We start from the raw sequence: 23,336 nt of genomic DNA, 5'->3' as shown, positions 1-23,336 counted from the left end.
ATCGAAATAAGCTGATCCTAGCAGTCTTTTTGTAGAAATTCATAAGCTAATTCTAAAATCTACAGTGAAATGCACAGACATGAGTATAGCCAAAACCATTTTGAAAAGAAACACTGAGAACTTAAACCATTTGATTTTCCCACTCACTGCCAAGCTCCAGTACCAAGACCATGAGGCCTGCGCAGCCCTGTGTGGCCAACTGAGTGTCCGCAAATGGTCCAGAGAAAGTCCATGGTCAGGCGGGCAGTACATTTTAGGGGGATGCTAGAATTATTGGATTCTTAAAATGATTTTAAAAAACGAACTTCAGTTCTTGCACTATGCACCAAATTAACTCAAAATGTTTTATAAACTTACACATAAAAGTTAAAACTATGGCATTTCTGAAGAAAATACAGACAGAAGTTTTTGTAATTTTGGAATAGACAAAGATTTCTCCAAACCATAAAAGAAAAAATTAACATGGTAGACCTCATCAAAATTTAAAACTTCTGTTCTTTGGTATAAATCATAAAAAATAAATGGCAGGACACAGATTGGAAGAAAATATTCATATTACATGTGCCTGACAAAAGACTCGTATCCAGAATGTATGTACAAGGAAATCTTTAAAAGTAAGTAGTCAACTAATTTTAAAATGGCAAAAAAAATCTGGACATACATTTCACAGTAAGTACGTGAAGAGATACTAGTACTTATCAGAGAAATGCACATTAAAGTCGGTGAGAAAAAAACAGGAGGAGAGGCCACTTCACATGCACCAGAAAGTCTCGGTTAAGAAGGCTCACAATGTCAAGTGTGCTCCAGGACGCCAGCCGCTCTCCAGAACTCTCGGACACTGCTGGTGCAGATCAGTGCTCGGCTACTTTGGACAAGTGTGGCGGTTTCTCGGGAAGTTAGATATACACCTACCGTGTGGTCCAGCAGTTCTACTCCTAGGATTTTACTGAAGGGAAATTAAAACCTACATCCACACACTGACTCGTGCATGATTGTCCGTAGCAGCTTTGTTCATAATAGTCAAAAACTGGAAAAACCCAAATGTCTCTCAATAGGAGAATGGATAAACAAATGTGGACGTGTCCGTGCAATGGAGTGCCAGTCAGCAGTAAAACGGAGTGAAATGTCGACACACACAACAGGGGGAGCCCTCAACATGATGCTGCTGAATGAAGCCAGACCAAAAAAAAGTACTTATCATATGATTCCACTTATGTAAAATTCTAGAAAATGCAAACTGATCTCTAGTGACTGGGGAGGCAGATCTGTGGTCACCTGCAAGTGGGGAATAGAGGGAAGGTTTGCAAGGAGGCAGCATTTGGTGGCAGCGGGTGGTGATGAGGCAGTGATGGCCTCGTGAGTGCATACACGTCAAAACCTTAAATTTGTGCAGCTTGCTGTGTATAAATTACACCCTAATGAGAAAGAAAAAATGTCAGCTACCATTAACCCTTCTTGCCTCCGTCTGCTCACTGGGTCTGACTGTGCACGTGTTACTTTCAGACGACTCATTCCGGATGCGCAATGCCAGTAGCCTGCCAGCATCCTTTTCTCCCAATGCGCCCCTCCCGAGCACCTCCCGTGGGACCGGGAACTCAGCTGATCCCAAGAGCAGTGGGAGTAAAGACACACAGCCACGCAAGGCCACTCTGTAAGTACCCCAGGGACGAACTGCTGAGTGCATTACCCGACTCTTCCTCAGTGCACTTTCCTTCCCCTCAGTTTCCAGAGAACAGGAAGTGTCCCCAGGGAGGGAGTGGTCTAAGTGAAAGGGTTAGCACACGTGCCTCTGACCTGTTAATACTCTCTATAAGGTGATCTGTAGGGAATCAACACAGAACTAAACGGCTCCCACGAGTATCCGCAATCTTTCTAAATTGTCCTGTGAAACGTTTGTATTCAGGGACTTGATTTGAGAGGACAGTTGCAGCCCTTTGAAGAGCCAGCTTAAGTGGACAGTGTTTCATCACTGAGTGCTCAGAACATGGACACACCCGTGCGCACTGGACTCTCACCGCAACACAGAGTCCAGAGTCTCGGGTCAGTGAGCTGGAGACTTCTACCCGCTGCGCTCGTCCTTGAAGTCGAGTTTATAGAGGGCCTCTGTTCTCCACTCCCCGGGTTCCTGTTCATGTGCTCTTAGTACCTTGTTGAATCGCCGAAGCCTTTGTTTCTTTTAATTTAAACATTGAAGAGGGTAGTGACGTAAGAATCATCCTGAGGGGCGATCCTGTCACAGTAGGAGTGATTCGCCGGCTGCCCCAGCTGTACGCACAGGTTTGCTCTTCTGTGGGGGGCACCTGCCTCTTCTGACTAGAGCAGGATCTAAACAGGGTTCAGGTTTTCTTTTAGACAAACGCCACCTAATTCATGAATATTTTCTGGTAAGGCTTCTGACATGCATCTTTTAGTGGTGTCCCTTTGAGGAGCTGGACCGTATTGTAACTTACTCTAAATTTTAATTGGCCATTGGCATGTACAAATATAGGTGTATTTAAGATTCATTCAAAACTTAGAAACAAAGTTATGGAAAGGAGCTCAGGAAAAGGTAGCACTGCGTATCATAGAAAAAGCAGTAGGAAATAGAAGGGAATAATAGTACTGATACGGCAGATCCATGGTGCTGATACAGAGGGTACGCTCATTCGCAGAGGGGGCTGTTCATACAGCTGCTCTAGTGGTCATACTGTGCACAAGCCACTTCAGAGCCGTGCATGCAGAGCCAGGACAGGGCACGGTCTGTAGCGGGCGCAGAGCTGGAGCCCCCTGTCCCGGTTCCAGAGGCAGCCCAAGAGCTGTGGACGCTACACTCAGCACTCTGGGCCGCATTGTCCCATCAGTGAAATGACAGGGCTGCCTGCGGGTTTGTCCTCTGAAGGGCCTTCCTGTTCTGGGATCTGAGATCGTCCTGTCACTCTCGGCCCCCTTCCTCTGGAAGGGTGGCCCTGGAGTCCCTCTTCTGGAGAGCACACCAGTGACACCAGACGGCCACCCATTCCTTCTCAGCTCACTTTTCTTGGTCCCACGGGCACTTTTCAAAAATAAAGACCATCGAAACTTTGTATATTTATATCAACTCTTCCTTATTTCAGATTACTGTCTTTATTTGTTCTCCTATTGTTGAACATGTTATTCCTATGTATAGACTGAATTTCTCTTGTTCAATAGATATATGATTATACTAATGACTATACAATCAGTTACATTCTTAATTGATTGTTTAAAAAATGAATCTATAAACAAACCCTCTGCTAACAAGTCACATCACTTGTCTCTTCTGAATACCCCGAAGGAGGGGAATATTGGCACAACAGCTGCTTTTTAAACCTGTGCCTGGGTCTCCAGCCCATGACTGTGTCTCCACGTAGTGCTCTGCTCTCTGGGCTGTGTCATGACTGCGGGCCGCGCATAGCCAGAGCAGGTGCCCAGTGTGGCCGCGTTCTGTTGCTCTTCGGGGAGTGCTGTCCGCTGCTCAGCACCCTGCCGTGTCCAAGTGAAAATAGATCTTTTCTACTTAAAATGAGCCTCAGAAGTGATTTCAGAAGATATTACCAGTTTTTGTTGCTCAGCAACATTCTGTGCAGTCCATTCTCCGACTTTTTAGTATCACGGAGATGACCCACACCTCTTACAGTTGGGTCTTAAAGGAGGCATGGGAGTGCGTCAGATCTTAAGTCTCATAAGCCAGATAATTGATATATTTAAGCTGCATTAATTTCTGTTACAGTTGTGCACAAAATAAAAAAAATGTAGGAAAAGGATGAATTGAATCAAATGATTCACAGGATTTGGTAATTAAAGGTAATTCCAAGTAATATTTAATGTGTATTTATTTTTTCACTTAATCAGAATTTTCATATATTAGGTTTATTCATTGTTGATTCTCTCATATTCATTTACTTTGTAAACATTATATGGATAACATTTTTCATGTTTTGTTTTTTCCTCTCTCTCCTTTCTCTCTGTCTTCCTCCCTCTCCCTTCCCTCGTTCCACCCTTCCTTGCCTTCCTTCCCCTCTTTCTCTTCCTTCCTTCCTGACAAAGAAAATCCAGGAAATCCAATCCCTAAATCATCTGCTTGGTGAAGGAGGCAAAACGAAGACAAGTGGAGACAATATAGTTGATGGACAAAAGCTAACGCAATGGCTGGGGCTCCTTTTTTTAAGCAAATGGGAAGAGACACGTTGTGGCAGCAGGTGTTTCTGACAGTTCCGTGTTTGAAATTAGACCCCTGGGAGGCGTAATGTACATTTCTTAAATAATAACGTGCTTACAGAACTCCAGTGTTATAGTGAGTGTGTGGAAAACAACTTTCGTATTGCTTTAACTACTGCTGCGGGAGAGACAAGTGTGCGTTTATTTGTGCAGGAAACCATCTATTTCCTTGATCTAGAGCTTTAGCGTTTAAAAATTATATGGAAGTCTGTATCAACGGAAATGGCCGCAGCTGGAGGATTGCTTGGAGGGGGACTTGGGAGTTAGACAAGACATTCGTTTCTCGAGAATCTCCAAGCCCCGTTGAAAAGTCCCACCGAAAAGGGCGCCAATAGCTAGCTGTCCGCAATTTTATCAGTCTGATAGTGGTGACAGTATGTTGTAGGGTATTCTGAAATTTAAATTTGGCAATGAGTGTTCCACAAAGTTTTCTGACATCTTTTAGCCACAACTACCTTCAAAATAATAGATTGGTGATTTCCTTTCTTTCCTAGAAGAATTTATTTTATACGTACTTTGTTTACATTTTAGATTGTATCTGTCCTTACTTAATTAGAAATGATGAGTCTAGTTGAAATCAGTTGTTAGTCCAAGCTATCATGCTTCAGCTATGTCAGCAGCATTCATTTGTACTAATGCTACCATTTCCATCAAAATTTGCCTGTGGAATATATATGATTGTTAATGTTAAAATGTCAGTTCTTGAGATATACTGTATGAAGCTATTGTCAGCTTCTCTATTTCAAAATGCAATCAGCATATAACTATATTGATATTAGAAAATATTTGTTTTTTAATATATTGATGTATGATAAAGATGATCTAATTTGTGAATGCATATGTGTGTGTGGTTACTTTTTATAATGTAAAATAATGAATAGTGAATTTACTCAAAATAAAACATAGGCTAATGAGATAGTGTGTTTGTGAAAAAAGTTTTAAATACTTCTCTGCAGTTTTTATTCCACAATTAAAGAGTAAGACAGTTCATTTCTAAGCAATGAGTAACAGAAGTGTACCGACATCAGCTACAAATTACTCAGGAACAGGTGCTCATCGTGAAACTTTTATGCTACTTCTCTCCCCCCGTTTCCTCACAGCTGGCCCATTCGGGGGCTCTTTTTAGTGATTCTTAGTATGTTTCAGTTAAGGATAGGTTAATGCAGTTGTTCAGCTACCCACTTGTCAGTACTTAGAAGCTGAGCAGACACGAGAAGCTTGACCATATACTAAGGCTAACTTAGTACATTCTTTGCGAATTTCACTGAACTATTTTCATGATGTCTCCCACCAGCGTCACTGACGTGGACTTGAACTCTGTGATCTGGGAGAGAGTATTTATGGTGTGTGTGTGGGACTCAGAGTGACACCAGTTTTCCCCGCGCCTTGATTCATAATCTGCATTGACTCTTGTTATTTTAAATAAAATGGAGAATTTCAGTTAGTTTGTTCAGTAATCAATTTGGCAGTTAGAAGCTTTTACTTCCTTTATGCATGTGAGAGAAGAGGAAAGTGATTTGACAGAGAAACGTCACTCCGGCTCGCAGAATTCGGGGATTTACAGAAGTCGGCTGCAGTCTTCCTCCAAAGGTCCCAAGTTGTCAATGAAGACAGTCAATAAAAATGATGCTCCGGAGGTTTTCTTTCTTTTTATTTTTTGCAGAACATGATCATTTCTAAAATTGTTGAAACATTTGTTAAAATTATATAATTTCCAAAAATAGGTATATAAAACAATAAAAAAACAAATGGATGACAGTTACGGATATCTACACTGAAATGAGACGGATACTCCTGGAAAAGTCCTTAGTTTAACGACCTATCAAATAGCTCCTTTAAGCCACTTGTGTGTCAGAGAAAGAGCTCCTCTCTCTGTGACTGCGGGGAAATGGGGCATCGCCTCATTTGTGTGTGAATTGTATCCGTAAATTACATTTTTACGGATAGGTCCTCAAATCTCACAGGTCAGCATTACAAGTGAAAAACGTGTAGAACTCAGTTTTACTGGCAGACGTGGAGAGCTTAAAAGGCTTTTACTTCGTAGTGGTAAAATAAGGTGCGTATAGGCATTTTCTTCCACAACCTCACATGTATTTGAAAATTATTTCCATTATCTGAATTCTGAGCTCAGGCACCTTATACTCAGGGAGGGACGGGTCCATTTTGCCCTGTGGTTAGTAGGCAANTCCTGGAAAAGTCCTTAGTTTAACGACCTATCAAATAGCTCCTTTAAGCCACTTGTGTGTCAGAGAAAGAGCTCCTCTCTCTGTGACTGCGGGGAAATGGGGCATCGCCTCATTTGTGTGTGAATTGTATCCGTAAATTACATTTTTACGGATAGGTCCTCAAATCTCACAGGTCAGCATTACAAGTGAAAAACGTGTAGAACTCAGTTTTACTGGCAGACGTGGAGAGCTTAAAAGGCTTTTACTTCGTAGTGGTAAAATAAGGTGCGTATAGGCATTTTCTTCCACAACCTCACATGCATTTGAAAATTATTTCCATTATCTGAATTCTGAGCTCAGGCACCTTATACTCAGGGAGGGACAGGTCCATTTTGCCCTGTGGTTAGTAGGCAAACATGAAATGTTCGAATTGAACAAAATGAACAGGCAGCTTAAGTAGGAGTTGTACAGCAAGGAAAAAGGAATTCGCTTAATTAAATAATCTGTTCTTAATTGTTACAGCATGTGCGAGAGACTGTGTGTGGGTGTCTGTGTAGGAACAGTTTTTAAACCTCACACATATAGAGAAGCCTTGTTATAATGTGCACATTTCCCCCTCAGTAGAACCTTGGTATTTTTCTTGTATCATTAATGACACTTTTCATTGTCTGCATTTCTTCGCCTTGCAGGTACGACTATACTTGGAAAATCTGAAACCTAGCGTCTTAGAAGCTTCTCCCAGCATATGTGGGCATATTTAAAAAAATTTTAAAACACGGAATAGACTGTTTCCTGCCTGGAAGAGCAGCGCGGTGCAATTGTGACGCCGCTCCTGTGCAAGGGCGCACGAGGTGGGAGTCTGCCCTGTGAGTGTTGTGGATCCTTCAGTGAGAATGAAACTTACAGGACTCAGCTGCATTTATTTCAGATGGTGTCATGTTTTTGTAGACTTTTTTCCTCCAAATTTCATCTCTTGAAAGTAGGTAATTTGATCGAACCCTCTTTTATTTTTCTTTCTAGTATTTCTGCACACAAATTGAATACTAACAAGTCACCGAGGAATGCCGTTGGAGTTAGCCTTCTATTTTCACCTCTCTTTCCAGGTCCTAGAATGGCCTTGCCCTTGCACTTGTCCACCGGTGCCCCAAGAGAGAACAGAGGAGTGAACGGATATCCGGGTTTTAGAATGATGAAAAGTCCGTCTTTGTCCTGCTGCTGGGTGTTGGTACCTGTTCCCACTAATATGACACACACATTACTCTGATTTATGTTAGTTGAGGTGACTAATCAATAGATTGATTTTAGGTATAAGATTGGATATCCAAATCTTAGATATCTAATTAGGCATTTAGTTGCCCTACCAAGGTTAGCTCCATTCACAGAATTTACTCCTAAAGTATTTTCTTGTCTCTGTAACAGAAAATGACTGCTTAAAAAAAGTTTCAGGGCTATTTGCTCTTTTCCTTCCAACCCCGGCACAGAGTCCATGCTTACACCGTTTCACCCCGGAGGGGACTTCGAGGGCCATGCGTGCTGCCCATGGAGGTGGACCTTGCCGGGGGGTTAGACCGAAAGAAGGGAAAGTGCAATGGGCCCGGGGCCTGGAGTCCAGTGACCCTGCCATTGCTGCCCAGGGACACCTTTCTCTAAGGTGTCCGGTGTGATTTGTCCATTCGGTGTGGCAGGCACCGTGCCTCAGGTCCAGGATACTTTGTGGGGCCCGTAAGGATGTTTTACTTCTCGCAGTAAAGCAAGTTACTGCCTTGACTGCCTTGGTATAAAGACAAATACAGCCCATTATATATGTTCATGTATATATATATATATATATATATATATTCATACTGTCATAAAATATAATTTTTAATACATGTATATACTTTTTATGGAGGATAGACCCCAGAAGTGCCTGGGCCCATAAGTCATAATGTAAGTTATAATGTAACTCTGCCTCTGGCTCCCCACTTCCATCCTTTGTGAAATGGAGGCACTGAGCGAGGGGACCTGCTGCTCAGCTGACGTTTCTGCCAAATGACTGAAGAAGGCATCATGGAGTAGGCCAGGCCACACTGAGGCAGATGCTGTGATCAGGACAGATGACAGCCATGTTTTTCTAATTTTTGTCAGGAGCGTATGTTCACGATACAGTTTTTCCTATACGTCAGCCAGGCAACTGCTCGGCTAACTTTCTGCTGAGCAGCTGGGCACCGAGGAATAGACCAGAGTCACACGGTAACTGTGCTATTCCCTCAGCTTTTATTGAGGGCAGGTTCACTCAAAGTAGAACGTTGACACATGTTAACATCCTACCCACACTGACAATCCAGGAGAAAGACACACACACGCACACACACACACACACACACACAGAGCCATCAATGGGGGCTCACGAACCCCAGTCCCAGAGTCTTGGTCTGCAGGTCTGGGAGTCAGCACAGGGGCAACTCCCAGTGTCAGCACTGACACTGGGAGTTGTCAGTGTCTTGTAAGGAAGGGTCTCCAGAGCCAGGTGGGCAGCAGGGCAGGCGAAGTCCCCAGTCCGGCAGGGCAGAGCCTCTGGTGGCCGGTGCCAGGGGAGATCAGCGTGGCGTGGAGCAGCACTCTGGTGTCTCAGCAGCGGCCCGGAGCCTGCCTCAGTTACACCCTTGAAAGTGGAGCACTCCACGCTTCTGGGTCTTTTGATGAGTGTCTCGGCACCCCTGGTGCCGAGTGGGGAATTCACCCAGGAACCTATGGGTGGTTCACGGTTGTTCTGCTTGGCACCCCTGATGGCAAGTACACACTCCCCAGGAGCCCACCTGTGAGCAGCCCCGCATCTGATCACATGTGCAGCTGCCTTAGGCGTGTCTTCTTGCCGGGTGTGTCTGCGCTGACTCAGGTGTTTTTCCTCTTGAACCAAAGTGCCATGGCCAACTGGCAGCCATCTTGACTGACACGAGCGACTCCACTCTGGTTTATGTGCTTTATGCTGTCTTGGTCTGACCAATGGCATTTTATTGGTCCTGCTCTCCACAATTTCAGTCAGCAGGAAAGGATTCTATGCCAGATTATAAGAAAACACTTTGCACCAGAGGGCAGTGAATATATATAGAGTCATATATATATATATGACTCTATATATATTCATATAGAGTCAAGTACGTGGCTCACAGAGCATGTGGGCGAGTCTTCCTCCCAGAGGCGTCCTCTGGAAACAGTGTCCTGGGGCACCATTTTTAAGTCCAGATATGTGAGAAACAGAGAAAGGTAGATATTCCACCAGGCTAGTCCTTAGTCACCGACAGAGGCTCTTAGAAACAGGCTTAAAATACCAAGCATATTGTATAAACACCTCCTTAAAATAAGTCTGCATTTCATACTCGGATTTATCTAAGAATGGCTCCGACTCACAGAGGACCAGAGTCCCTTTCTTCTGCCACCCGGAGCCAGTATCTTGTGTGGGTTCCCACGGCTCACAGTCAGCATCCACTGTGCACCGCGAACTTGGACTTGTCATAAATCACAGCAGAGTTGGGTTCACCACCCTGCCCAGAAATAGAAGCATTCTAGAGGTTTCTTCATAGATCATGAAATGAAATGGCCGGTCCACTTTGATGATGGGAGGCATGGAATAAGCAATAATTTCTGACACCGTTCCTGCCATTGCCTCAGTGCCTTTCTCGTTGACTTCAATCACTGATTTTTGTAAAACCTAGGAAAGAAGAAAATGGGAAAGACCGTTCGGGTGGCGGTGGAAAGGAGGCAGTTAATTGCACCCCGTGACATTTTTTGCTGTGGTCCTACCCACAGGCCCATGCTTGTGGGCATGGATGCTACAGGGCTCCTCTGTGCCGACGGGGGTGGTCTCAGGCTGCGCCAGGGGCTCGCCTTAGAAGCCCTAGAACCAGGGGACCCCGGGCACCCAAACGCAAAACACACTGAGTGTGGGCCCAAGGACTCTGGCTGGCCAGTTTGTCCCTACGTGCATTGGGTCAGCAAATATGTACTGAGCATATACTTTGTGCTACTGATTCGTGAGCGGAGCTGGTGCTCCTCCAGAAGGTTCTCTAGCGCCAGGAAGCCCTGGTAGGCACGGTGGGGTCAGGGGCGTGGCTAGTCAGCTTCGCAGCACTTGGCTCTGCCCTGAGGAGTCCGTGGGGCAGACCCTGGGGCCCTTGAGGTCTTCGTGAACTCCGGGTGCCTGTACTCAGGCCACCTGTCACAGTGGCAAGCCCCTTTGTCCAGGAGCCTTAGGTTATGTGGATGACAACACCGATGTGACGAAGATAAGAGAGAAGAGAAACGTCAGTGTGATAGCACCTGGAGATCCCTGATCTCCTGGAGTGAACAGAGCGAGAGCATTTCGGGACTTGGGATTTGAACTGGAAGAGAGCACGGTGCCCCAATTCTCCAGGTGTGTGCAGCAGCAGCCCCTCCGGGTGCCGGTCTGCGGGACGGGAGTGTCCGTTGGTGCTCCCTTCCCTGGGGTGGCGAGGCCCGACCACGGCTGCCCCGCTGCTTCCCACATAGGCAGATGCCACTTTGAATGGGGAATAGGAAGTGCAATGCTATGGGAAAATACTAACCAAACCCCACAGCTACAGAAGAACGTGGGGAGGTGCAGCTGCCATTTGGAAAACATCGGGGCATTTTCTCCTCCGTGATCATGGCTGGGGGCTTGCTGCTGGCGGTGGTGAGCGGCCCTGGAATGCAAACCAGCTGCCTGCGATGCCCAGAGCTGCTCCGAACAGTGGACAGTGTGCACCCCAAAACCCTCAGGGCTTCCACTGAGACCCCACGACCTAAGGGGGCTCCTTGTCGGGGGTGACTAAGCTTGCTCTTTGTATCTGAGAGGCTGAACAAGGGCCAAAGAGGACGAGTCAGGGAGCAGTTACAGGTCCCAAACCCACATATATGTTAGCTGTTTATGGAATTGGTTGCTTCTCAAAGAAGCATTGACTTCCCTGTCACTGGAAGCAGTAAGAGAAAGGGAGGGAGGAAGGGAGGAACCAACAAACTAGAGGGCTGTTTTGTAGGGTCATTGTAGAGGGGAGTCCAACAAGGGGCAGGAAATTGGGCAGGTGACTTCCGGGGATTTCTTTCGTCTTGCAAGTGGTGTAATTTCATCATTTTAAATGAATCTGTGAATCAGTTCCTTTTCAGGGGTAAATTTCTCCTTGGGCATTTGGGAGAGAAGAGGGAAGACTCTACAGAAGAGAAATTAAATTAGTTGGGCCAGTGCTTCAATAAAGTAGTTAAAAGCTCGCAAAACATCCAACCTGGGTGCTATTTCAAGTCTTTGGAATTTAAATCTAAATTTCTACTACAGCTTGGTATTTTATTAACATTAGAGTGATTTGCGAAAATATTGGTTGGCTTTGGTCCCATTCCTACTTCGGGTTGGGTCCCAGTAAAGGGCCCTGACTTACCTTAGTTACTTTCAGATTTCTCGCAGTAGCTGAGAGTCCACTCAGGCTGGCCCAGGGCGAGAAGACCTTTCTGATTCCCATCTGCTTAAGCAGTTCATGCATCTCATACTTCTGGTCTAGCTTGAACTTCGGAAAGAAAACTTCCGTATTTCTGCAGCACAAGTACGTACAATGGTGAAAGGTGGTCAGGAGTACTGTATTTTGCATCCATTCCCCTGTATTTTAAAAACAACCCAAACCCAATAGCTTCGTCCAGCAATCTGGCGAACCCCAGGATGACGGCTGCTGCGTTCAGGGTCTGGATTGTGCGGACCCCCAGGATCCCAGGAGAACCTCAGGGGCTGGGGGTGGACAGCAAGAGATCTCTGCAGGGAACCTGCAGCTCCTTGCCTCTCTGTAGCCAGAGAGAGGCTGAGAGCATCTACTTATATACATTGGAGTTCTCCTTCGGAATTACTGCTTGGAAAGACTAATCTTTTGGGTCAAAAATAAAAAGTATGAACAGTAGTAATTGACACTGCAATGGTCTGAAAAAAGCCCGTTTCTTAACCGGTGAAGGGTTGCCAAACACTCCAGTCCCAGTTTCCCGGCGTCCTTTGGAGCATGGGATGAAATGTAAGTTCCCCAAGCCATGCCTGCCATGTAGAAAGAGCTTAATGGCGTGTCCTTTGGCTCACTGTCTCCCCTCAGGCTTCCTCCCTCTCACCCACAGCCAGTCCCTCAGCAAATCCTGTCGCCTCGCTGCTCATCCCTGCACTGTCATCCCACAGCCCAAGGGGCAGCATCCCAATCTGAATGGTCACAGGGAATTGCTGTGACCTCCTGACTGCCCTCCTTGCCGCTGCCCCCCCCCCAAACAGTGTCTTTACCCAGCACAGGGGCCACGTGGCTCCTTGAAACACAAATCAGACCATTTGCTCCTCTGCTCAGAGTAGCGCCCCGGCCCGTCCCCCCTCAACCCCGACCCCATGGCTTCTCATCTCCCTCAGGAAAAGCCTGACCCTTCTCTGGGGCCTACAACCTATGATCCTGGGTGACTGGGCGCCTGGTTCTCTGACCTCATCTCCTTCCAGGCCACCGTGCTGCTCCTCAGACCCACAGGACACTCTCTGGTCCCAGAGCTGTCCCCCTTCTCCCTGCTGCATTTCCCTCCCCCAGGATGCGCACCGGGTCCTGCTTCCCTTCCGGGGTTTGCTTCCCACCTGGCCCCGTGTCTCCCTGGCGCCTGCTGGTGGCGCCCAGCCCCGCCCTGTGCCCTGCGCTTTGGCTTGTCTCCCTTCACTACAAGGTAAACTTCACTGGGCTCATGCCGCAGTGCCTGGCGCAGGAGACCCTGGGACAGCGGAAAACAGGGCAAACACAGCCCAGCTCTCAGGGACCCCCAGTCCCCCGCCCCAGTTCACGAGGCGGGGGTGGGGGTGTGTGTGAAGTGGGCCAAGATGGTGGTGAGTGCTGAAGGAGACTGGAAGGCGGAGCTTGGACAGGGCTGGGGACTTGCCTACCTGGTTTTCATGTTTCTCAGCCATGAGTCCACCAGGTCTGAGGTCAGGTAGTCTTCAAGGGCCAGGTGGTCCCCCATTTTCTCCATGAGGACCACCAGCATGGTGGCGTTTCCTTGGTAGGGCAGTTTGAGGACGTGGCAACGGAAGTTCCTATCGAAGGTGGAGGCGAAGGTGCCCACCCTGAACATCATGGGCACCTTCACCGCCTTGTACTTGTTCAGGCGGAAAGTGCCCGCCTCGGTGAAGACAGGGTCAAAAGGGGTCAGCCACCTCCCTGAGTGGGTAGGAAGAGAACACACTGTGGAGACTGCCCTCCCGGAGAACATTGTTCTTGCTAAAGCCATTGGCCCCCTTCCCTCTCCAGGCAAGGCAGTCCCGGGTGAGGCTGGTTATGACCACAGCTCAGCCCGCAAAATTAACTCCCCAAAGGTCAGTCTTTCCCGCCCCCTTCCTGGCAGGCAGGACAAGGACCCACCCACAGGACCCCTGGAATCACGAAGAGCAATGGGGGCAGGTCTCCCTGTAATCTGATCGCTGTGATTGCCCCAGCCTAGGGGAGACTGCGCCTCTCCCTGCCCCTGTCTTTGTGAGGGGCCCTCGGACCACCTCTGTCTAGTTACTGCTGGACAAGCAGAGCCACTGGGACAGGAGACAGGACGTTCCCACCTACCACTGCTTAGTTCTGCGAGAAGGGGTCCCTTGCTGACAACAGTCACGCCATCCAGGGGAGGCCGCCTGCCTGTGGCAGCAGGACACACCTCCGTCCCGGGGTGCGGCCTGGCCAGCTGGACCCATGCGCTCCTCCCGGGCTTTGCGAGGCCCCAGCGTCAGCTTTTTGCTGCAGCAGCGGCCACACAAGTCCGCCACCCCGTTAGAGGGGCAGGATGAGGGGATCTGGTGAGTGTCAGGACCCCCGGTTGCCTCTGCCATTTGTCATGTGACCTTGATCAAGCGAACGGCTCTGAGCCTCACCATCGTCTGTACAGGAGGTAGGAATCTCCCCATTTTTTTTTATATATATTAAGAATCAAGGACGAGAGGCTGTGTCGTCACTTGCCCCAGGTCACACAAGGAGAGAGCGAAGGAGCAAAGCTACAACCCTAAATCTCTCGATCGTTTGCCTTCTTTCAATGACCCACAGGGTTCATGGTGTTAGGGTATCGGAGGCCGGGAGAGCTGTGCAGAGGTGCTCGGGAACTAAGGGCGTGGAACACGTGGGGGACCGGGGCCCGGGCTCCGAATGACCGTGTCCAGCACTCTGCCGCACACTGTCAACGCCCGTTTCAATCTGCGTCTGAATCCTGAAAACTAGCCCTACACGCGCTGGCCAGACGGGAAAGGGAGAGACCGACGGACAGACCCGTGGCTTTGGGAGGGCAGAAGGTCATCAAAATACCTTTGAGCAGGATGTAATCCACAAGGATTAATTTGGTGTCGGGATTAATCTCAGCAAAGAGCTTGGGGATCTTCCCCTGTGTCTCTTTGTTGATGTAATGGTTCATGAGCCCTTGGGCCTGGGAGGCATTGCGAAAATTCATCGTCACGCACTCTGTATCAAAATACCTCTTGGATAAATTGAGGAAGGTCTCTTTGATATCGAAATCCTCGTGGATGAAGGCCAAGCTCCCCTGGGTGAGGCCCAGCTCCCCGTTGTGGGAGAGACGCTCCCTGAGCCTCCGAAAGAGGGTGGGCAGGTGCCCGGGCCTGGTCCCGTTCCGCGTCTGCCAGAGCCCACTCTCCAGCTGGGCTTTGGTCTGCCCTTTGGTCCCCAGCATCAGGGCCGCCATTGCCAAGGACAGGCTGATCGGCGAAAAGACCACGTTGCCTTCATGCCTCATGGAGATCTTGCGCAGCAGGCTGAACCCCAAGTTGAAGGTGTCCTCACAGAGCTGGCGCTCGCTGGCCATCAGCCAGGACTCCTGTTCCTGCTCTTCCTCAGGGGTCTGCACTCCCTGGAAGGTCTCATACTGGTCAGCAGGGGGCTGCAGAGCCTCGGGCCCTGGCTGGGCCCCTGGTGACTGGGAGCTGGGGGCCAAGCCGGGCACCAGCCATACCTCGGCCAGAAGGCAGGGGAGCAGGAGGCACAGCACCGCCTTCATCCGGTCAGGTCAGCCGTGGAGGCCCAAGGAGCGCTTCTCTTCAGTGGTGAGACTTCCTCGGGAGAAGACAGGCGGGATGGTTGTTAGTGCCCGTGCAGTCACTCCTCCCTGTGTGTGGTACAACCCCTGCAGTGACCCCGCCTCCTGCCTTTGGGGGTGGGGTGGACCCAGAGCGAGGAGGGGTGACAGTGGTTTACCTGAGGAGGAGGGGACTCTTACAGAGTGAAGCCTCCCCCAGGTCCCCTCCCCTGGCAGCCCAGGGGCAGCCCTTGGCCTCTCCCCGAACTTTCCCACTCATTCCTGAGCCTCCCAGAGGGGTGGATTAAAGTGGCCATGGTCTGGGTGCCGACTCCACTAGATGTGGGGCAGAGCGGGGCTGGAGTCAGGAGGCTCACAGACCTTTCACTGGTCAGTTTCATTCATTGACCTTGATTGCTAGGCCCGACAGCAGCCCATCAAGCTGGGTTTCAGGGACCTGGGGCTAGGCCATGTTTGGCTGGGGATTTAGAGGGCCCAGGGAGCAATCGGAGCCAGGAAGAAGGGGAGGTGCTGAGTTTGCCTGCCTCGAGGATCAGAACTCTGCCCCCTGCACCTCTCCTGCAGCCCTGGGGCCCGATCTTACAGCTCCCTGCAGGTCTTCCTCCCTTCACTGAACCTGCAGTCTCCAGAACAGAATGACTAGCCAGCTTGTTCCTCACGAGGCCTGGGCCACTCTCATGGAATCCTCACAGTAACAGTGACCCATAAAGTATGGGCTTGCTTTTGCCACCCCAGGTGGAGCCGGCCTTCTGGCCCGGGCAGGGGTGTCTCCAATCCCCACGCCCTTCACCAATAGCCGTCCCAGTCCCGACCACCTCTCTGGCTCCCTCAAGTTCTCGGCACAGAGTCTGGCTCCAGAGTACCTGCACATTGTCCAGCGAATGAACATCGGAGGGCTGGGCTGTGCCACCTGACAGTCTCCCCACTCTGGTCCTGGCATTCGGGGGACAGCACTGGAGTGGCTGGGGTCTGCAGACATTCGGGGTCCGCACCCCAGAGGCTGGCTGGGCAGGTCACCGAGACAGGCGCAGCCTCGCTCTCTCCTGGGCCCACTGCCCCCGGAACGCCTGGCTGGGGCAGGGGCAGTCAGCCCAGTGGGCATCAGGCGGGGGAGGCTGCAGGCCTCACAGGAGCTCTTGTCAGTAGAGACCCTCATTCTGAACCAGGCCGCCTGGAGCCGTATGTGGTGACATATACACTGGGAGTTCCCAGGCCTCCTCTGCCTGAGGCAGGGGGCCGTGTCCTCGTCTGTGCCTGGTACAAAATTACATGGGGCCCCAGGACTCAGCATACCCTGCTCCTGCATATGCTGAACACCCAGTAGAATGCAGCCTGAAGGCCCCTCCTTTCCCAGTGAGACCCTTCCGCTGTGCTTCTCCAATGTCAGTGTTTAGGGAGTTCCGAGGGATTCTAGCCGTCATGCCCAAGTTCGGTAGCTCACTCCAGCATGGCAGACGCTGGGTCAGTACCTCCTGCAGCATCCGAACGGGTTGCACCTTCATTACGTGGGCACGCCTCGTTTCACCGTGCTAGGCGGACACTGCGGTCTCACCGGCCCCTCGGCAGGGCCCTCCGCCAGCAAAGAGATCGTGCCTCGCTGCAGGCCCCATGTTGGTTAGCGTTAGTTAGCAGCAAAATATTTCAAAACTAAGGTATGTGTATTATTTTTAGACATAACAGTATTGCAACTTAATAGACTATGGTATGCTATAAACATAACCTTTTAAAATGTTTATTTATTTTTGACAGAGGGGGCGGGGAGAGAGAGAGGGAAACATGGACGTGTAAGAGAAATATCCATCAGTTGCCTCTCGCGTGCCTCCAACTGGGGACCCGCTTCCGACCCAGGCATGTGCCCTGACTGGGAATCAAATCAGCAACCTTTTGCTTTGTGGGACAGTGCCCCACCCACTGAGCCACACCAGCCAGGGCCCAACATAACTTTTGTATACACTGGAAGCCCCAGAAACCCATGTGACTCACTTTACTGTGATATTCACTTTACTGCCTTCTGGAACCCCATCCCCACAGTGTCTCCAAGGTACGCCTGTGTACAGTCTTTGGCACTGCATTGTAGGTCGATAGATTAATCCCATGGTAGTGTGCTCCTGAACTCTGATCGCTTCTCTCTGACAGTGGTCAGGAAACCATCCCAGCACCCATTCCAGTTGCTAAGTCTCACTGGGCGGCTCCTCCTGCAGTGTGGAGTGGCCACCCAGGGATTCACGGTGCCCCACACACTGCTGACTGGACAGGCCCATGTGGCCCCTAAACCCACTGCTCCAGACTCTAGGCTCTAGGGCCCTCTAGACTCTACTGTGTACAGAGCCTGTACGCAGGGGCACCCCTCAAGCACCAGTGTACAATTAAGCACACTGAGGATGTGCCATCCTAAACAGAACCCGAGTGGTAAGAAATCAACAGCTCCCTCACCGCTCCTCAGCCCTGGGTGCACTTGCAGCAGAACCCCCACCCAGCCCTGGCAGTGGGGGTTCACTCACCTGGGCAGGACGAAAGCCAGGGCATTGAGTGTGGCTTAAACAGTGAGTGCTGTGGGCACAGACTCTCAACACTTATGAGCCTCATCATCCCTCCTTCCAGCAGAGGAAGCCCCGTGTCTACAACCCACCTCTCAGGCCCCTGCTGCCCTGCCCAGTGAGGGCTTGGTGCTGCCCAGACTCCCACTCCCCACCTTAGAACCCACCCAGAAAGGACGAGGTGGCCACTGCCCATCCCTTGCTGGTTAGTCTGTGAAGGTCCCCCTTCACAGGGAGGTCCCCCATCTGCGGTCTCTTACCAGTGAGTGGCCCCCGGATGCCTGGGAAGGTCCTTCATTCAGGGCAAAGACAGAAGGTTGGGGTTTGTAGCTGAAAGCCCATAGCAAATATTTACCCTTCCAAAGTACGCTGCTGCCCATGGGACCATTACTGATTAACACCCTGCTTGGAGATCAGGGCGTTTCTGGAAAACCAGGGACAGAGAGAGTGAGGCTTCCCATATTGGTTCCTCCAAAGGAGCTTCTGTTTCTCAACTCCGGGCATTGCCCTCCTGAGATCCTGCTCCCGCTGGGGCAGGGTTGTTCCAGGCTCTGAACCACTCCTGCAAAGGGCAGCACCGTGTGTGTGTGTGTGTGTGGGGGGGGGGTGGCGCAGGGGGCGAGATGAAAGAGACCTGCTACCACCACCCTGAGGAACTTTCAGTCCAGTGGGAGTGGCAGACAGGTAAGAGGCTACGGGCAATACAAAAAGCCTTGTCAAGGTCAACTGACTTCTGCACCTAAATCATGAGCCTGGAATCCTCAAGTATCTGAAGTCAAGGCTGATGGAGAGACCCTTTAAGACAAAATTCCCCAGACCTCCTTATTAAGACTCTCCTTACTGTAATATAAATAGTTCACTTGCCCTTTACCACCCTGAAGTGAAATGTATGGTTAATATAAAGTATCCACAAAAAAGTTTTTAAAAGCAAAATACCACTCTAACTACAATATGGAGGGGAAATGAAAGTAAAGTATAAGAAAATAATGTTTCTTTTAATACGTAAAGGCTCTGGCATACGTCCCCTAGCAGACGGGGTGACTCTGTCAGATGCAGGGCCACTTGGAGAGTCTGGGCACTGCACGCTGCTGTCCAGCCTTACCGTTGGAGCGGCCACCAGCCATGTGGTTTTCTGTAATGGTGCATTGAGTTCAGTGGGACCCCCACCCCCAAACAACTCTTCCTCTCATTTACATGGTTGTTGTCTTCATAGAAAATTCAGTGGAAATCCAAACCTTGGGGGCAAATAGCGTTTTTCTATGGAATAAAACACGTATGGGACTGTAAGGGTCTAGGCTCAGATCACTTATGAATAAATGTGTTTTTCACCTGCATGGGCTTGACTTGGGTCATCTGAGTGATGTCACTTCATCGTGGTGGACACTCCTGAGCTTTCCGCTATGCCTGGCATCTCTGTTCCTCTTCCACTAAATGCAAGCAACACTCCCCAAGCATTGTGGAAATCTGAAGTACTCCAACAAGTTTCCAGAGTGTGCCTTTGGGGCAGTGCCCACTCTGTTGCGAAGCCCTGCCTTACAGGGTCGCAGTGCAGATATCAGGCTGGGCCCAGGTGCTCTGCTCAGCACAGGAGCTGGAGTTGGCCTGCCGGCCTTGTCGCCCAGAGCTGATGGACAGCACTGCAGCCAGGTGAGGCAGGGCTGCTTCCTGCAGGGCTGGGGGCATGTGAGCTTCAGCAAGTACCTGAGAAGAAGCAGCAGGGTGAGTGCTGTGGAACACGTCAGTGGTCACTGGGGCTTCAGAAGTGACAGGAAAGTAATCAGGATGCATTTGACCTTTTGGATGGCTCCTAAAACTGCTGCCATTCAGAAACGGAGCTGCATACCGAGGGCAGCAAAATGCACAGGAGTGTGAAGGTCCCTGTCAGACACCCCTGGACTAGAATCCCAAGTCCTCCAGTTCCCAGCTGCCAGGCCTGGGGCATGTAACCTAACCTGTATGAGCTCGCGCCCCCTCCCAGAAAGCAGCCAGAAGTGGGATGAAAATCTCAGCAGCAGCCAGGGAGCAGGAAGGAGATGCGCAACATTGTTTCTGAGGAGGGGGGCCCACAAGTGGGGCTCAGGAGCTCTCCACCTTCAATGATTAGTTCCGCACTGCTCCCAGCAGGTCAGATTCTGTCCCTACCACCGTAGCTTAAACTCTTTCACCAGCTGTGTGACCCTGAGCGAGCAGGCTCCTTGACCTCCCTCTGCCTCCATTTCCTGCTCTGTGGAACTCGGCTCCCGAGGTGGAGCTGTTAGAACTGTTGTGAGGGTTCCATGAGGTCTCGACTGTACAGTGTGATACCTGGTCGGAAGCGCTAATGCATGGTATTTGTTGTATAATTTTGGAGCCAGGATGAACCTCAGGGGTAAGCCCAGACCCGGGATTTGGGTGTTATGGAGGGGGCAATGTGGGCCCAGGCCCACTAAGGCCTTTCCTGCCAGTGTTGGCCAGAACAGAACCCGGCCAACTGACTTGCCTTTTGCTCCGCATTTGTGCTTATCACACGTATTTGTGGAGAAAGATCTGATAAGAAGGCCTCTGGTCACCGGAGTAAACTCAGAGGAGATAGTACCGTCCTTCCCGGTACTTCTCATAGGCAGGCGAAAGGTAGCCCAAAAGGAGCGATCGAGGGCCTTCTGAAACAAGTTTGTCCTAGAACCTACAGGGCTAATGTCTGAAAAACGACTAAGCTGGCTAAGGCCAGCTACTGGCATAACTAGCTTCAGAAAAAAGTGAAACAGCTGTACTTAGTTTGCATGGGTCACAGCGAGAAAAACTTGCGCAGGGAGAAAAGAACAGACTTCTCAAGTCCTTGCAACACACGTGCATGCGCATATGCACATATGTGCGCACGCACACAGACGCGCGCACGCATGCCTGCACGCCCGGGGCAAATGCCCAGTTGTTGGCCTAGCTCAGCTCCGGTGACGTCTGTCAAGATGGCAGGTCCATTCGGTCCCCAACCCTACGAAGCTGGTGGCCCAGGCAAGTCCTTAGTTCTCAGGATGCCCCAAGGAGCCGTACTCAGGACAGTGGCCCTCGAGGCAAGGCTAACGTTCAGGTAAGGAGGAGTTAGGGCCTGCAGTCCGCCTAGCCAGGTAGGCTATAGAGCAAAGCTTTCCCTGAGATGGGGTTTTTCTTGGCCGGAGTCCAAAGGACCTTTGAGTGGGAGAGAAAGGAAACGGGTTTTTTTGGAGGGTGTTAAGAAACAGGTGCTCAGAGAGGTCAGTTAACTTGTTCAAGAACACAGCAGATTCTTTTTTAGCAGTGTTGGAGGTGTATCTTTAGACTGAATTCCTAAAAGTGGGATTTCTGGAACAAAACACAATATCCCTGTCATTGTGTTACATGAATTTGGTTGAAGAGTGGTCCGCCAAAACATGTGTCCAAGTCCTAACCTGTGACTGTGACCGTTCTTAGAAAAGGAGTCCTTGTACATGTGATTAAGGTAAGGACCCAAAGGTAAATAAGGTCATGCTGTGTTTGGGATGAATCCTAACTCCAATGACACGTGTTCTTATCGGGGAAAGGCAGAGGGAGATTTGAGACACAGAGACAGGGCGACAAGGACACGCGAAGACAGGGGCAGGGAGTGGAGCGTGTATTTACAGGCCAAGGAACCCAAGGACTGCCCGCAGCCTCCGCACCTGCATCGCGAACCGGGAGAAAGTCCCGGGATGGATTCTCTCTCAGAGCCTCCAGAAGGAACAAGCCCTGTAGGCAGATGCCTTGGGCTCTGACTTTTGCCCTCCAAAACTGTGAATGGATTTATTTATGTGGTTTTTAAAAATTATTTATTTATTTTTAGAGAGGGGAGGGGAGGGAGAGAGGGAAACATCAATGTGTGCGGGCCCCCTACTGGAGACCTGGCCCACAACCCAGGCATGTGCCCTGGCTGGGAACCTAACCAGCAACCGTTTGGTTCTCAGGCTGATACTCAATCCCCTGAGCCACAGCAGTTGGGGCTATTTCTGTGTTTCAGACCACCTACATTGTGGTAATTTGTTCCATCAGTCTTAGGAAACGAATACATTATATATTACCAGATTCCCTTCCTTAGGGGAATTTTTGCATTTCCACTAGCAATGTGTGAGCATACCTGTTCCCATATGATCAATAGAAGTATGTTGTGAAGTTTTCAGGTTTTGTCTATCTCATAGACAGGAAATGGTATCTCAGTATAGTTTTAATGTGCATTTTTAAATTAAAGTGAAGTTGCACGTATTTTCGTATGTTTAAGCATCATATATTAGGGATATTCGTGCTTTACCAGTGACATGTATTGCAACTATTTCTCTCAAGTTTTTGTTTCTGTTGATTTTGCTTATCAATTTTTGACCATGCAATGAAACACATTTTTATATAGTCAAGTTTGTCAGTTCTTTCTTTAATTTCATCTGGACTTTGAGTCATGGTTAGAAAACATTTTTCTACACCTAAATTATAGAGGAATTTACTAGTGTTTTTCCTAGTACTTTCAGTGTTTCTTTTTTCTTTTTTTTTCTTTGGATCTCTGATTCTTCGTTTATTTTTGTTTTTAGTGTAAGGGATAGGTCTAATATCATCCCTCCCCCTCATTGCTATTTGTTTGTCCCAATATCATTTACTTTTTTCTACATGAATTTTGATACCGTCTTGCCAGAAAAAAATTGTGTTTTTATTTGAATATCATTAAATGGTCGAAATAGAGAAAACTGATATCTGAATGATGTTGAAGCATCTTATTAAGGAACATCATTCTATTTGTTCAAGTCTAATTTTGCATCTTTAAGAAGGATTTTGTAATTTCTGACAGGTTGTATACATTTCTTGCTTATTTCTAAGTATTGTATCTTTTTGGTTTCTCTTGGGTTTTCTCTTCCATTTAATGTCTTACCAGATTGTTATTTGTGTGCATGAAAACTTGTTCTTGCGTGTGAATTCATTTTCCTGATATCAGGCTGCATGTTTTCATTGTTTGAGTTGTTTCATCATTGATTTGCCAGGGTTAAGCAGGTATATTACATGTCTCCTGAAATAGTTTTACTTCATTTTTTCCAGTTCTGCACTTCTACTTTCTAATTGCATTGTGTAATACCTCCAGCACAATGTAATACATGTAGTAGTGGTAGATATAATGAGCAGCTTTGTCTTCCTCTTGGCATTAGTTACAATGCTTTTAGTGTTTTTTACTAAGATGATGGCTTTAGGATTCAAGTTCCTAATATATATGGTATAGATAGTATATTTAAGGAAGTATCTTTCAATTCTTATTTTTCAAGATATATGCTTATCCCTCCCTCCATCCATCCATTCACCCATCCATTTATCTATCATCATATCTATTTATATGTGTCTTTGTCCGTTGGTCAGTTTGATTCTTTATCTC

The 23,336-nt window shown here is 48.8% G+C and overlaps 2 protein-coding genes across 8 annotated transcripts in view; one reads left to right on the top strand and one right to left on the bottom strand.

The window, feature by feature from the left end:
* PPP4R4 (protein phosphatase 4 regulatory subunit 4) overlaps nucleotides 1-5,842 on the top strand; it is an 83,430-nt gene extending 77,588 nt beyond the window's left edge. For 4 of the 6 annotated variants that reach the window (XM_037031458.1, XM_037031459.1, XM_037031456.1 and 1 more), the window contains 3 exons: nucleotides 1,056-1,190; nucleotides 1,504-1,651; nucleotides 4,045-5,842. In XM_037031458.1, the coding sequence (XP_036887353.1) occupies nucleotides 1,056-1,190; nucleotides 1,504-1,651; nucleotides 4,045-4,069 (308 nt within the window). In that variant the 3' untranslated portion in view covers nucleotides 4,070-5,842. The remainder of the gene's footprint in view (nucleotides 1-1,055; nucleotides 1,191-1,503; nucleotides 1,652-4,044) is intronic. The other 2 variants (XM_037031457.1, XM_037031460.1) reach the window with 2 other exon arrangements.
* Nucleotides 5,843-9,513: 3,671 nt separating this feature from the next.
* Nucleotides 9,514-18,416, bottom strand: SERPINA10 (serpin family A member 10). Of its 2 annotated transcripts, none has more exons than XM_037031417.1 (5): nucleotides 18,226-18,416; nucleotides 14,687-15,445; nucleotides 13,291-13,564; nucleotides 11,789-11,939; nucleotides 9,514-10,071 (listed from the first exon to the last, which is right to left on the bottom strand). In XM_037031417.1, exons 2-5 carry the CDS (start codon nucleotides 15,387-15,389, stop codon nucleotides 9,880-9,882), a joined length of 1,320 nt encoding a protein of 439 aa, XP_036887312.1. In that variant the 5' UTR covers nucleotides 15,390-15,445; nucleotides 18,226-18,416; the 3' UTR covers nucleotides 9,514-9,879. The 2 variants fall into 2 exon arrangements, with proteins under 2 accessions (XP_036887312.1, XP_036887313.1); XM_037031418.1 differs by lacking the exon at nucleotides 18,226-18,416 and adding an exon at nucleotides 17,930-18,004.
* Nucleotides 18,417-23,336: the final 4,920 nt, after the last annotated feature.

Source organism: Sturnira hondurensis, unplaced genomic scaffold, assembly GCF_014824575.4.
Source record: "Sturnira hondurensis isolate 20B ecotype Veracruz unplaced genomic scaffold, ASM1482457v3 Scaffold0021143, whole genome shotgun sequence".
Taxonomy (NCBI): Eukaryota; Metazoa; Chordata; class Mammalia; order Chiroptera; family Phyllostomidae; genus Sturnira; species Sturnira hondurensis.
The sequence above is the reverse complement of the archived record's forward strand: the minus strand, read 5'-3'. Positions and strand labels throughout refer to the sequence as shown.

Coding starts and splice junctions, on each gene's coding strand:
- SERPINA10 (XM_037031417.1), bottom strand. CDS start 15,389: ATGAAGGCGGTGCTGTGCCTCCTGCTCCCCTGCCTTCTGGCCGAGGTA. Junction 13,565..14,686: donor GGATTACATCCTGCTCAAAG/GTATTTTGATGA, acceptor CTACCCACTCAG/GGAGGTGGCTGACCCCTTTT. Junction 11,940..13,290: donor CTGAGAAACATGAAAACCAG/GTAGGCAAGTCC, acceptor CTTGTGCTGCAG/AAATACGGAAGTTTTCTTTC.